The sequence below is a fragment of the Lotus japonicus genome, chromosome 4, assembly GCF_012489685.1.
Source record: "Lotus japonicus ecotype B-129 chromosome 4, LjGifu_v1.2".
Lineage (NCBI taxonomy): Eukaryota > Viridiplantae > Streptophyta > Magnoliopsida > Fabales > Fabaceae > Lotus > Lotus japonicus.
In genome coordinates this window covers 68266113-68281650 of record NC_080044.1, presented here as the reverse complement: position 1 = coordinate 68281650, position 15538 = coordinate 68266113, and the positions used below count along the sequence as shown (strand labels likewise).

The following is a 15538-nucleotide window of genomic DNA, read 5'->3' as shown; positions in this document are numbered from 1 at the left end:
AAAAAGAAGCTAAATTGAAATAGTAAATTTGAACTCTCATAATAGTGTTATTGCCATCTATATTTTTGCACTTCTTCAAATACATGGAAATATATACATCAGCCCTTATGAAATTTACAAAAAAACGCTGAAAAAAGAAAGATTGGCTGAAGTTCCACATATGATATCCCTATAAGAACCGAGGTATAAGAATAATCCGACTTTGTTTCCAGATCTGGGCACCGAGAAACGACTATGTGCAACCAGTATACTATAATGGAGATCATCTGTGAGAATAAACCAGACAGAAGGGAGAAAGTGAATCAGCAAGACATCTAAACATGGCTCTATTGAGAAGCATCAGATTCCATCTTTCTTTCTGTTCTTCCACAACGAAATCTTGGAAAATAGTTCTTCACAGGAGTTGCTGGTACTGGTATCAGTTTTCCAACCACAGCAAGAGGCCAGCTGAGAGCATGGAAAGAGAGAAAGGGAGCAGGGGAAGAAATACAATTAGCATGTGTAACAGTGTAAGTTAGAGTAGCCCTATGCTTTGAGGATTAGAATCCTCTCATGTCATATGTCACATAACAATGTCAAGTGAAACATTGTGTCTAATCAATTAATATCTTTCAATTTATACATACAATATAAGCATACAATGAAGGCCCTTCCAATCAAGCTTTCATCAAAGGACAATCTAAAAAATTCTTACTGAAGAGAACAGCGTGCAAGCAAGATGCACCATGCATTCAACAAGTGCTCATGATAAATCAACTGACCTGATAAATCCTATAATGACAGAGATGAGCCACTGCTTCCAATTAAGCTTGACTGATCTAGTGAACTTTCCAAGAAATTCAACGATGACAATCTGAAAAGAAGTAACAAAGTTTACGTCGCATTACAAATATTTCATAAATAAAGACAAACAACTGGGGATGACTTGGATCAAGATTCAAGACTGACCTGAAGCACAATAGTTAATCCCACTATCCCCATAAAGAGGTAGTTTTTGGTAACCCCCTTGAATATGTTGAATTCATCCGGCTTTCGTGCATTAAATTCATTAAAGACCTGCAGTTTGTGGGGAATATTTTCTTTGCCATCATTAGAATGGAAATCAAAGGAAGCAAAGTGCAAATATGAGATGGATACCAAAATAACTATTGATGAAGATGAATTGGGCATCCACTCAAATTCATTAGGATTTAGCAACAATAAAAAACAAATTGAGTCTAACAGTAAAGCTTATCAGATGAGGGACAGAGAAATCTTCAGGAACAATGTGGTAACAATCAATAAAGGAACAAAAGATCTACGCTACTACGGCGGAGGGAGTCTATCAAAATTCTTTTACAAATAGAATTACTTCGCCATCCCTTTTCCTTAGAATAAGCTTACATGTGAATTAGTTGGTTTTCCAGAAAAAAAATGCAGTAAGAGAATCACCAAAAGCGATTAAATTTCAAATGATTTCCGCATGTTTAAAATTCTATACACTTAACAATCTTAAACATAAGAGTTAAACACCATAAATAGACCTAAAGTCAATTAGGAAAAATAAAACATTTTCAATTAATCTTGCACCATAAGAATAATCGGACTTTGTTTAGTTGTGGTTGAGCTCTTTTAGTTCCCATGCATTGTGTATCTTGCTCTTTGCAGTCATAGTTAATATTTCTCCATGTTTAGAATTCTATACACTTAAGCTCAGAGATTTTTAATTTCCAATTAATTGGTGAACGACTTACTTGACAAAGAACAAATGCATTGAATATCAGAGTATTCTTCACTTTGACTGCATTGGGCTTGTGCGTCAGATCCAGTATGCTCGTGCCTCGGAAATTAAGTATAAGCAAAACAGACACTTGGTACATTGCCTGAAAGGTTCAACCATTATTGGTGATTTAATGATAGGAAACCATGACACTATAGTTTCAACATTCATTAATTGACCTTTGGTGGCCTAGCCCATGTAAAAGCAAAATCCCTGGCAACCACAGTGGCAACAGGGGCACTGATAAATGAGAAACGGAATTCACCTGTATCAGCAGATTCCTCCACATAATATTTGTAACAAGAGGTTCTCTGAAAAGCAAACAAGAGACCGCCGATTTTATAACCCAAAATACATCAAAGCACATACACACAGAATCTGATATTATAATGGAGCTTCAAACTGCAGGTCCTTTTTTTACTTGTACCCACACAAGCATAACAAATTCAGGAATCACTGGCATGTTTAAGGCTCTTATCCACTGCATCATTTTCTATCATTTTAAATTTTCAAATTCCATGCAACACTAAAATACCATACCAAATAAAAATTATTACTCACAATGTAAACTATGAACTTCCAAACTAAAAGACTAAAAAAAATTGACCTTCGACCCACTGGAAGCTGATCCATAAGGTGATCTGTTGGTGGTTCAGTTGCCAAGGCTAGTGCTCCAAGAGTATCCATGATAAGATTAACCCAGAGAAGCTGTTCAGAAAGCAATAAAGCGATAATCATAAGGATGGCCTCCTGAAATAAATGACTGAAGCACAAACCAGTGACAGTCAGATAAACAGCAAACCTGCACTGTATTTAGTGGGACATCACCAGATGAAAATGCAGCAACAACATTTATAGCAAGAGCTGCTATATTGACTGTAAGCTGAAACTGGATAAATTTCTGAATATTTGCATATACTGACCGCCCCCATTTAACAACCTGCATTTGTGGAGAAAATTGTGAAAGGCACTAATAGCTGTGCTTCAAAAATCAATTCATTATCAGCTTACATAGAGTAATATCAGAAGCTATGCAATGCGCCTAAAAAACTATACAGACCTCTCAGTACTCATAAACTTATACTTCTGCTTTTCACGTAATTCCATACATAGTTCTTTGAGATGGATGCTAAACATGCTTTATTACAAACAGTTCAAAATCCCTCAAAATAAGAAATGAGGACTAACCTTCACAACTGATGCAAAATTGTCATCCAAAATAATGATATCAGAGCTCTCTTTAGCAACTTCTGTACCTTGAATACCCATTGCAAGACCAATATCGGCCTAAACTCCGAAATATATATAATTAGAAATATAAACATGAAAACAAGAATTAATTTACATAATAATTTGAACCAAAAATGGGCATTGGATGGAACAACGTATTCAAACTTTGAAATTAGGAAACGCCATCATTCATTAATATATACATAACACTGTGATTCTGATTGTATATAGAACTAACATAGCAATAGCAACTTCGGCATCAGTAAAACTGAGTTATTGTCATAATTTAACACGTACTTAATCTAATATTACAAAATTAAGGCACACATCCAAAAAAATATGAAAATGCAATGCAAACCTCATGCAGTGCTGGAGCATCATTTGTTCCATCCCCAGTTACAGCCACAACATGCCCCTTCCTCCTTAATGCTTGCACAAGCAGAAGCTTGTCATTAGGAGATGACCGTCCCATAACCTATTACATAGTATTGAATATTGACACTTAATATCATTTGCGGATTTGCTAATGATTTATATCACCAAGGCTGTTAAAGAAGTTGTATACCGATATCCTTTCAACAATTTCTTCTCTCTCTTTATCAGACAAGGCACGGAATGTTTTTCCTTCAATGATGTTTGGCTCTGTAGCCTCAGCAAATGAACCAAGTATTCCACATTCCACAGCAATTGCTTTTGCAGTTTTAACATTGTCACCAGTGACCATTTTTACCTAGGGTAAGAAATTCAAATAAGACAAAAATCAACACTTTTAATAACTATAAAACTACACATGCTAAGCATATTACAGTCCTTAATCTAAATAGTGCTTATTTTGCAGGATATTTAAGATCAGATGATGCTATAATAAAAAATTAGCCTTCACAATCTTCAGCATATTGAAAGCAATCACACAACATTTGAAAAAAAATAGAAATGGTGCTGCAACGCAAAGTACTAACCAGTATCTTAAAACCGTTATTGTATACCTAACAGTTAAGAAATGTTAAACCTCTCGGTGCTCAAGTTTACCTTCTATAAGGAAAATAAAAACTATGTCAAATAAACTTTTAGTTGATTCCTTTTGTTTACTTTTGTACAAGAAGGATATGAGTCAAGTGATCCATGTAGTCAATCTCATCTAATGGGAAAAGGCTTTAGTTGTAGTAACAAGAATACAATCTCATCTAATGGGAAAATTAAGACACTATCTTTATAAATTCTATGGTTATAATGTAGTTAGTGTAAAGCTATATGAAGCTCAGAAGCTTGAGCAGTCAGGCTTTCCTCCATTGATAAGTTTATTGAGATATGTTCAAAGACCTAATAAATTATAAAATTTATATTATTGAAATGTTTTTATAATTAAATAATTTAAATAAAACACACAGAAAAAGTTTCGATTTTCTGAAGAGACTCATAAGGAGTAGCATTGACAAAAAGGATTAAAGAGTTACTGCCACAGTGCCACTGAACTAAGCATAGGTTAATTTCTGGACAAACAATAGTTTTCTCAGAATTTTTTTCGTCTCAAGAAAATTAGAAAATTTGGCAAATAATTCATTTTCTGTATTTTAAAAATATACATATATCTCAATGGAAGTCATCACCAAATAAAACCTCTGCAATTTAGTTTCACAAATGGTGTAAAATAATAAAATGTAACACCTGTACAAAAACATGCTGTACTTGTCTGAATGACCTAAGCAGCTTAATGGGAACAAGATGACTTTCAACATCATAAACATATACTAATAATACCTTAACCCCAGATTTTTGGCAAAGCTGCACTGCATCTTTAACACCTGGTCGACAAGGATCCTGCATTTGAATGCATAATTGTCATCAGACAAATAATAAGAACATACTGAAATGATAGAAATTAACATGTGGAAGTCATTTAACAGAGAGTGGACCCTTCCCGAATGATCTAAGATTGCAAAAAAGACATACGAATATACAATACAAGAGAAAGAGCGAGAATAAGCAAATTATAAATAGTAGTGCTAACAAGTATCAAGATGAAACAAGAACAACATATGAGTATAATACTGGTAAATAGAGATTACATATTAAAATTGACAATATAATTGGTCAAGGAAATACATACCTTCAGACCAAGAATAGCCAGTAAAACGAGATCATCCTCTGGCGGTGACCAGTGAGCAAGATCTTCTTCACTAGCTGGAACATTCTCCATTTCATATAATCTATATGCAATGGCAACACAACGTAGACTATCAGCAGCCATGTCTTCAATACCTTTTTTAAAAACTGTCATCTGCAAGCAATGGAAATTTCACTTAAAAGAACACTATCAAAATCAGTAAAAAAACAACTATCAAATGCCATCCGAGCAGCTCATGATACTTTGTATTTGCTTGTTTCATGAATGTATGTAATGATCAAAGATAGAGAAAAGAAGAGGCAAAATAGGAAAACTCATTGGTGAAGATGCTAAGATGTAGTCAGAGAAGATTGCCAAACAGGAAAATTTTGAGAGTAAAAATGCCTTTAAAGTATTGACCTAACTAAGTAACTATTTTCTCAAACCTTCTCCTCATCCATTTCCACCAACTGATCATTTGCATCCATATAACCTGTACAGCAAGCAAGGATTATCTCAGCAGCACCTTTCCAATGTATGTGGATTTCAGCATCAACCTGCAGAGAAGTATAAAACTCTTAACAAATAGTGTTCTGGTTGACAAGATATAGTACATCATTGCATAATATATTAGCTCTTATAACATATCAGCTAGTTTAGAACGGAAGCAAGACTCTGCATACTTGAGTTGAAATGCCAACAAGGTATTACCGTTTGTATTGCAACTCCACCTCGTTTTTTGTCTGAATTGAATGGAAAGACATGGATAATTGATGATTCTGATCTGGCAGCCTCAAAATCCATCCCAAGCTGAGGTTTGATATAACAGACATAACTAATTGTAAATGAATAAAGCTCCTTGAAATGAAGGAAAAAACTTGAAGTTTCAAAACGGACCTGAATACCCCAATGTAAAATTGCTTTCTCTGTTGGTGATCCAGAAACCTCAATATCATTACCGCTCTGTAAGAACAAAATTAGAGATTGAGTACCAGAACACTCAGTATGTGATTATAGTTTAGGGAGACAGAGTGACGAAAAACAGTTCTAGCATACCTCAGGCACATAAACACTTCCATTAGTGTTCTGTGCAACACCTTCAATCATCAAAGCACAGAGCATAGGTGAGAGCTGTGATTTCTCGTGAGGATCAATCTTTTTCCCACCAATGCAAGCCTCAACAACAGTCATCTGTCTCAAATAATTTAGGTGAAATTAAAAGCTGCTGACACACTATCGAAATCAGCAGAAATGAACTACTTCCTCATAATATTCACCCAAAATACACCTATTAATGAACATTCAGACCATGTTATCACATTGACATGTCGGTTAAAATTATGAACTCCTAAGCTTACAATTGAGATGTTTCCTACTTGACATAAACTCATGATAATTGAAAATATTTGCAACAAATGCCCTCCAACAAGTTCATGTAACTTACTATAAAAATTTAATGTATAAATGCTTTAAATACGGCATCACAGCTAACCTGATTCATAGTCAGAGTTCCAGTCTTATCAGTGCAAATAATTGTGGCCGACCCCATAGTCTCACAGGCAGAAAGCCTCCTCACCTGCAATTCAGTGTGTTATAATAAACAACATTTCTCAAATAGTCGAAATCTAGTGAAAGCACAAACAAAATTTGGCATACCAAAGCTTTATCTGCCATCATTTTTTTCATTGAGAAGGCCAGTCTATAAAATAGGAAAAAGTATGTCAGTAGAGAAAAATAAGATGAAATAATGTCAGAGATCCGAAAGGCTGTCATACTGACAGTCTAATATGGATAGAATAGAGATAATGGTTTCTCTATATAATGATAAAATGCCACATAAAATGGCAGAATCTTATAAATGACCAATCTTGGTTGGAGTACTTACAAACTTCTTACCCAATTTACAGCCAATTTAAGAATTAAAGGGTCAAATACATGAATCATATTGTAGTACAAGGACAATAACAACAGTATCCATAATGTGCAATGGCACCAAAGATACAACTTACAACATATTTATCAAGACTTAAGTAACAAGAAAAAATAAAAATACAACTAGAAGTTCTGATCAAAATTAGCAAACTTACGTTAAGGTAACTGCGAGAGGGAGCCCTTCAGGCACGGCAACCACTACAATCGTGACCTACATATTCAATAAATTACAATCGCCCAATAAGTATTAATTTCAAAGCCTATGAAAATTATGAATATTTATGGATAGACGTATCATGAAAGTACTGGCAGTCCAGTACTTCTCAATGCACATACCGCAACAGTGACTATCTTAATTGTTCCATTAATAGCGTCACCGACCTTGGTCTTGCCTGCTGTAAATTGAACACTTCCATCTGGGTTTCTAGTATGCCCAGAGAAATATCTGTGCTTATATAGGTTACCATTTCAGAGACATGCACAATTAAAAACTTGGTTAAATTGCAAATCACCCATTTCAACTTTGACCCTTTGGCAAATAGTCCTGTTATTTTACTGTTGACAGATAACACACTTATCAATATTTGGCAAATAACTCCCTGTGGTTTCATTTTTGGAACTTGACCCACTTAATCACTCAATAATGGCAAAACTACTTTTGCTTTCAATTTTGAGATCAATCAAATGAGTAAATTGAAACAACAAGAATAATAAGTAATATTTAAAATTTTAAGTGGGTTAACTGATATAAACCACACAGGGCTATTGGATAGAGGATTAGAGTTGAAGATTTGCATTTTAACCTAGAAAATATTATTTGATCATACAAAGAAACAGATGGTAACCTGGCCAGTAGCACAATCAGAACAACGATAGCCACGGAGAGTCCAGTAATACCAATGAAGGTGGCAACACCATTTAAGCGTACCTATGTTGAAAACTCATACAGATGAGCATACTATAAGAAACAAGAAATAGAAAACAAGCCATGTGGAAAAGGGGGACTGATAGGAACTCAAGGTTAGGGGTTAGTTAGTTAGTTAGTCATACTTAGTGAGTTAGTTAGAATGTTATTGAGGCATGTAGCCTATAAATAACAGACATTAGAGAGTTAGGGGTATCTTTGTATTCAGTTAGGAATTGGGTTAGAAAGAGAAGTGGTTCTCTAGAAAGAGAAGTGGTTCTCTTTCTAGGGTTAGAGAGGGTGTTTGGCATCTCTCTCATGTATCTTTCCCCTAATCCCCAATTGGGAATTAGGGTTCTATCAATAAACTACTGCTAATTTTCTGGGTTCTATCAGGGACCTGCAAAGGTGTTTCTTCACCATTGTCCTCTGAAATGCTAGCCATTAGAAGCCCCCACTCAGTATTAATACCAACTGCGGTTACCTGAGGAAAGAAAGCAACCAGCAAAAAGAAAAATCAGAAAAGAGCTGATTAATCAATAAAACAGGTGAATTAGAACAAAGAAAGAATAAATATAATCAATTTTAATATATTCAATAATCAGCATCCTATGCAAAGCATAAAGAACAAATGATATCTTTATAGATCCAGTTAGGTAAATTTCCCTACAAGTGAACATTTCTTTTGAATTTAGGATAATTCACACTAATTGAAGCAAAAAATGGTTTGGGTTTCTGTTATGCATGTTATTAATCACAAAGATATCCCTAAAACTCTTTTCTTTGGGGGGTGTGGAGGGATACTGCACAGTTACAAAATGGAAGGAAAAAGGAAAGTTTAAAATTTACCAACATAGTGCCACTTCCATCTGCAATTTTACATCCAGCAATCAGAAAAGGTTCCTTAGAATGCTTATTGACCTGCAAAAAGGAAAATTATTGCCAAATAAGAAAAAGAGAACAATGTCATTCTTATTTTCTATAAGGCTATGCTAATAGCTCTAAACGAAACACATGAAAGTTATTATAGCCAATCACATTTCGCTGATGTTCTGATGTTAGACAAGGAGGAACTGGTGAACAATCATGGGGGGTTGCTTTTAAATAATAGAGAAGTATGTGTCCTTTGTGTTCGTTTCGTTTCATAATTTTAAGCATTTCTATTCTCCAGATGATAGAAATAAACACTTACAATCTTGCTCTCCCCGGTCATACTTGATTCATCAATTGCAAGAGAGTGACCGGTGATCAAAATTCCATCGGCAGGGACCTAGAAAAAATTCAATCAAGGACTAAATAACAGAAGCAAATGCAAACATCAGGTTTGATACGCAAAAGTGGCAAAAGATAAACTCAAGTACCTGATCACCAATATTAAGGGGTACAACATCACCAACAACAACATCATATATAGAGATCTCAACTCTTCTACCATCTCTAATAACCTTCTCAAGTACAAATCAAAACATAACTTGAAAAAAAAATGATAAGTTGAATAAAAAGAAGTATATCTGAGACAAAAAAAAATTAAAAACACACACACACCTCCAAATGTATGTTTCTTTTATGCTCATTTAGGTCTTGAAATTGAAGAGATTGCTTATAATCACATATTGCTACAAAACAAGGAGAAGAAACATACGAGGGTGATGTGCCTTTCAAAAGAGAGCTAGATAAATAATTATTATGATAACTTCCAAATAAATTACGAAGTTGATCATAGACTTGTGTCTAGACGAAACACACTTTATGTCAAATAGCTAACTGAAAAACAGAATCATGAAAGATGTAATTAAATGATTTAATGCATTATAAACGATACAAAGACAAAACATCAACACCTGTAACAAGAATAACAAGAATAACTGCTACGGCAATGCTTCCTCCATCATACCATCCTTCCTTAATACCCTGAAACAGAATTTTGAACTGAATGAACCTAATTCTTACCATTAACAAAAATATACTTTGATTTTACATTATAATAGGATGAACTGCACATAAAAAGGCTACGGAGCGTTAAAAGCAGTATGTAAAGTTTGGCACAAAAATGAAAAATTAATATTTGTATGCTGGTTTAGTAGGGGAAAAGTGCAGTAAGTAAAGACAAGTGCAGAGTTTGGAGATGAATATTTGTGTGCGGATTTATCAAAAAATATCATGTGAGCTGAGACAAGTCCACAGGGACAGACACCTAAAAATATTTTCCCCCTTCAGTAAAGAAACAAAGGATTACATCATAACTTTCTCAGTGGACCTCACCTCAGATTTTATCCCTAATGCTAATGAAGCTATGGCAGCTACCGTTAAAATAATCAAGGTCAGGTCCTTGCAAGCATCCCAGATAAACATCTATGAAAGGCAACAAAAATATAATATCAGTACAATAGCCTCCAATAAAAAGAGGACCATCAAATGATCAATGTGCACCAAAATTTACCAAAAAACTTCTTCCTTTCTTTCGAGGGTAGTTGTTCGAACCAAATGCATTTCTTCGTTTTACCAATTCAGCAGGATCACATTTAATCCCCTTCTCTAAGTTAGTTTTTAACAATTGTGACAACCCTACAACCTTATAAGGTGATTCAGAAGAAATTCATGAATAGTTAGGACACATTAATACCATTACCAAGTTAAGATAATCGTTCCTGGCGCACTTACCCCTCCATATTCCTGCAGAGCAGTTGTATCGTGATCCCTTGAGACCGAAGACAATTTCTCTTGTCCAATTAAAAATTCTCCAGGGGAGCTTGATGGAGGTATTACGGTTCCTAATCCTAAAGTTTAAAGCACCAATCATCAATATTGGTAAAATGAAAAGACAAAATAATATATGAATTTTTAATATACTCGGACAAGTGGTTTTCACATAGACACCCCCATCTTTGAAACAAATTCCTAGAGAAATTTATAACACTTGACTTCTAAGCTACAGGGTTCCCACACTAATATGCACGTGATAGGACTAATATTAGAGCATAAGCAAAGGTTTCTTTCTTATTTTTATAAGCAAACATGCACCAAAGTAAAGTAACTAACCCTAACTAAAAAAAATTCACAAACTATGAACTGACTTCCTGAATTGCAACACAGACCATTGTGCTGAACTCATAAGCAGAATACAAAAGCAAATAAAAGGAATAAAAGGCGAGACAAGAATTTAAATAGAATAAAAATCAGAGTGCTAAAAGTCTAGTTACAACAAAAGCACTTCTCACAAACCAAGCAGCGGGAGTAAATTTATAAATTGGAGAAATATGGTGATTACTGGTAGAGTAGTGACAAAAATTCAATGACTCACCATCCGTTTTCTCCCCAGCTGCCTTGAAACGATATGCTGCCTAAGAGAGTAAATTAACTAACTAATTAGTTAGTGCACTTATAACAAGCAATAACAAAGAAAGTTGACAGAAGGAACCAAACTTGAATGGCATGTGTATGCACTATAATCAATTTCAATATTTGCTTCCTCTCTTCTTCTTTCTTCAAGTCCAAGGTGTAACGAAACCGACGAGAAGCATTAAGCACAAGCGCGGCTTGCTAAAAACAAAAAGAGTTAGTTGTCCAATCATTGAACAAAACATCATCTCCCCAATATAAAAAAATAAAGTGTCCATAATCAAATAAAACTACATAATGCTGCTGTTAACATAGTAAATTAACAAGCAACACATAGTACATGATCAAGAAAACGCACTGAGTCTTGTCTTTGGCCAGTTTTGGAAAATGTAGATTATATTAGCAGGGGAAAATTGCAACTTCAGAAAAGCCATACTGATACATAGAATTTCAACTTGCTTATTGAAACTACCATTAACAAGCCAATCAATGGGTGTCTAAAAGGAACAAACTCCCGGTGCTGTAGTAGTTCTAGGTTTTTCTTGTCACAACTTCTATTTAACATTTTGCGAGGTGAGAATTTCAAAATTTCATGGTAATTGGATGATTTCTTCTTCTCTTTTCAGAAAAATATTAAGAAAAATTAAACTTCAGAAGTGTCTCACTACAAATTTAATTGGAACCTCTAGTGTGTTTTCTTAAATAAACTCTCTAATCTACTCCAGACTTCATGTTATGAATGCTTAGAATGAAACTACAACCATCTCCTTATCTTGATTTTAGAATTAAAAACAGAGAAACAGTATCAATAAGATCATTTCATTACTAAAAAAACATGTCATTGACAATGGTAGTAATGAATAACACTAGAGCAAGTTAGAAGCATACCCTCCAACGTCTGAGTCGCTGAACAGGAGCATTCTTTGTTCTGGTAACATCAAATGGGTCAGACGAGCAGTCTCCGCCGTCAAAATCAGTGGGAGACCCAGCTTCTAAATCGCAATTCATAGCTGTCGCAGGAAAGATGGCACAGTCAATATGCACGCCTCAGAACTATCTACTACTACTACTGCTTCACCATATTGATCACAAAGACAACCTCACAAATATCATATCATGGTGCATATTACTTGTCTGTTTCAATACAAAAAACACAGCACTGAAAGACTTACCGGGAAAATAACAGACACCTAACTTCCACTTAAAGGGTTGGACAATGTACAATTTCACCTACTATGGGATGAAATCAACTTTTAAGTTGGTGAGGAAGATTCACATAATTGTATACTAGGCTTAATTGCATTTTTTATCCTTTTAATATCGCGATTTTGGTCCCTCTTATTTGTTTGATATTTCGCTTTTAGTCATTTCACTTTTGTGTCTAAAAATGTTTATGCCTCACTAGAGAACCAAATTCACACAATCACCGTAATTGTTTTCTTTATAAACAAATGTTAGTTGTTAGAAATGTTAGTAAATTAGTCATTATCAGGATTTAAACTTTGGACCTTCACCTTTCATCTCACTTAACTCTTAACTCTTATGTCCGCTAACTCTTACCACTTGAGCTAATCCTCGGGGACACAATCACCATACTTGTGACTTGGGGTAGCAATATGGGTTGGTTGGCGAGCCTAGCCCAACCCGCCACTAACCCACCGAAATGCGTGTTGGGTTGGACACTTTTGGCATTTGGGTTCAAAGTCTCAACCCAACCCATATTTTGGTGGGACGGCGAGTTGGAGGGCTAGCCCATTTAGAAAAAGTGGTGAAATAAAAAAAAGATGTGCAATGAGAAATTTTAAGAAATCTTTCACTTTTCGTATGTTGGCACATAAAAAAAATCAGGATTACAGTTATTCTTTATCTTTAAAAGTTATGGGTTCAACTAGAAAGTTTTATCAATAGCAATACCAAAAAAATATTTATCATGTGTTGTTATTAACAGTTGTAACCTCAGTAGCAACTATCAAGTATAAGTGTTAATAACCTTCATCAAATCATTGATAAATGTCATTTTTTCATTTAATACACACTCACTTAATATTACTTAACATCACTAGATGTCTTTTACAATCATCAACAAGAGTTTACTTCAGCCTATAATAGCCAACCAATAATTATAAACGATAATGTCGAGCAGTAATGAAAATTTTAGACAAACATAACCTACAAATAAGAACCGCATCCTATATAGGTGAATCTATGGAAGGTCATCATTAACTAGTTTTCAAAATAGTTTTTTTTAGTTTAAGTCTGTCGTAATATATGTGCGCCTTACAATAATCTACTTAAAAATAAAAAATTGAAAAAAAATTGAAAAAATAATGGGTTGGCGGGCTGACCCAACCCAATCTGTTATTAACCCGCTAAAATACGAGTTGAGTTGGACTGACCCACTTTTAAAACTTGGGTTCAAAGTCTCAATCCAATCCGCCAAAAAAATGGGGTCAAAAGGGCTGGCCTAGCGGGTCAAACTCATTTTGCCACCCCTACTTGTGACTATGATATTAACTCTATGCAGGAAAGGGAAACACCCAAAATATATATAATTTAAATTCGCATTTAATTTTTATTTTTTTCCTCCTATGATAATATTTTTCCTCCTTTCTAAAAATTCAGTATTTAATTTGCGCACAAAGTGAATATTTAATTTACGCATGAAAAATATATTCTCTCTTCACTTTTTTTTATTTCTTTTAATAGTTATTATTATTCATAAAATTGCGATGGCTTTGCTGAAAGGATAAAACACGGATACGAAGTATGACACATGACATTGACAATGGTGTTCGACGTCAATGTGTGAATGATCATTTCTGACTATGACGCACTTAACAAGATTTTTTATAGTTTAATTTTCAACATAACCTCATATCACTGATTAAATAGGAACAAGTTTGTACTACTTCAACCAAGGAATATCACAGTTGAGGATTTGGATCCCCTCGTGTTAATCATAAGTTCATAACTGACACGGTACTAGACTAGCAGTGGAAGAGTTTGGAAAAATTTTAAACTGAGGGACCAAAGTAAAATTTCATCACAAAACTTTTTTATCAGCAAATAGCAATAAATATATAAACATATGCATATACACACATAAAGTAATAAAAAATACACTAATTAATATACATTAACATTGAAAATCAAATTTAAATTTATTGTAAGAACTCATTTCGATCAAAAGGAAAAATTCTATGTTTTATTATGACTTAAACTTTGAGTCGGTGGTTTGAATGGACTTGAGTGACGATGCTAAGACAAATTAGCGTAACGTTATGCTTATCGATTTAGCCGACCAAAACACAAATTAGATTTCATACGGCCAAACCTGTTAGCCCAATGATAGTATCGTTCAAGTTGACACTAATTTTGATTTGACATCAACATCACCAACGTTAAAATTGAATAATAAAAAGATGTTAAGATCCCTTCTAACCTCTCTCACACTACATATGGTAGGTAAATAGATATATACTTACTATAAATTGAACTAAATCAGGAATCTCGTGTTTGGAACTCATTCATAACTAGATGAGGAAATGTAAGCAAGAGGAATGTAAGGAGCATGCAGATCAGATCATTATGTGCGTAGAATTTGAATTTCACCTTATATGAATGAAATGAAATGAAATGCAGCCGAACCACCCACAGATATCAGATACCAAGAACACGTTAACAAGATACTGAACAATGGAAGGAAGAAAGCTATTATTAATAGATAGCTTTCGGAGATGCAAACTGCTCAGTTTACTTGTTAGCAAGTCATGCGAAACTCCTTTTAATTAATACCCACATGCATGTACATGACATATGCGCCTCTTTATTTCCTTGAAACTTCCTATGTTTAATTTCTTTTAATTTGTACATTTATCACTCTTGGTCGCGTGTTAGGTAGGACCTTAATTAGGGGTCAAGTAAGGAATTTTTTTTTTGGATAGGCAGAAAGGAATGGTATAATAGGCAAGCTTAGCCATGAAAAAGGCAGAAAGCAAAGTACTGCTCCCGTGAGATGCCCATGCATGCTCCTTCTAAGGAGTTTAATTTGCAAAATTTAATCATTTAAATTAAAAATAAAAAGCTTTGTGCTAAAAAAGTTTAATCGAAATATGTTTGCCTAAATTCTATGGGATTAATAACCTCATCTTACGTGAGCTAATCTTGTTTAAAGACCGAACACAAAATCTATGTATTTATTTAAAAGATGTGAATACCTTACAATGGACATTAGTTTTAACACCCCTCAATTAATCTCCCACCCTCCTTT

The 15538-nt window shown here is 34.3% G+C and overlaps 1 protein-coding gene across 3 annotated transcripts; it reads right to left on the bottom strand.

Moving 5' to 3' along the window:
• Positions 1-10: 10 nt before the first annotated feature.
• On the bottom strand, positions 11-15060 carry LOC130716224 (calcium-transporting ATPase 10, plasma membrane-type-like). Of its 3 annotated transcripts, none has more exons than XM_057566426.1 (34): positions 14881-15060; positions 12157-12278; positions 11353-11469; positions 11231-11270; positions 10591-10706; positions 10370-10501; positions 10192-10281; positions 9771-9840; positions 9475-9545; positions 9291-9374; positions 9122-9199; positions 8779-8850; positions 8330-8413; positions 7871-7953; positions 7362-7470; positions 7181-7236; positions 6750-6792; positions 6586-6669; positions 6150-6284; positions 5991-6056; positions 5805-5903; positions 5540-5650; positions 5097-5267; positions 4748-4807; positions 3555-3719; positions 3348-3464; positions 2948-3046; positions 2562-2699; positions 2367-2467; positions 2025-2070; positions 1734-1862; positions 949-1056; positions 762-853; positions 11-447 (listed from the first exon to the last, which is right to left on the bottom strand). In XM_057566426.1, the coding sequence occupies exons 2-34, from the start codon at positions 12274-12276 to the stop codon at positions 327-329; spliced, it is 3207 nt and encodes a 1068-aa protein (XP_057422409.1). In that variant the 5' UTR covers positions 12277-12278; positions 14881-15060; the 3' UTR covers positions 11-326. The 3 variants fall into 3 exon arrangements, with proteins under 3 accessions (XP_057422409.1, XP_057422411.1, XP_057422410.1); XM_057566428.1 differs by lacking the exon at positions 14881-15060 and adding an exon at positions 14754-14867; XM_057566427.1 differs by lacking the exon at positions 14881-15060 and adding an exon at positions 12441-12589.
• Between the last annotated feature and the right edge of the window lie 478 nt (positions 15061-15538).

Bases quoted from the DNA above. Each gene is read 5' to 3' on its own strand.
- LOC130716224 (XM_057566426.1), bottom strand. From the start codon at position 12,276: ATGAATTGCGATTTAGAAGCTGGGTCTCCCACTGATTTTGACGGCGGA. The intron at 5,651-5,804 runs GTAATACCTTGT...ACTTCTCTGCAG, and splicing joins GTGGAGTTGCAATACAAACG to GTTGATGCTGAAATCCACAT. The intron at 3,720-4,747 runs GTATTATTAGTA...TTCTTACCCTAG, and splicing joins GCCAAAAATCTGGGGTTAAG to GTAAAAATGGTCACTGGTGA.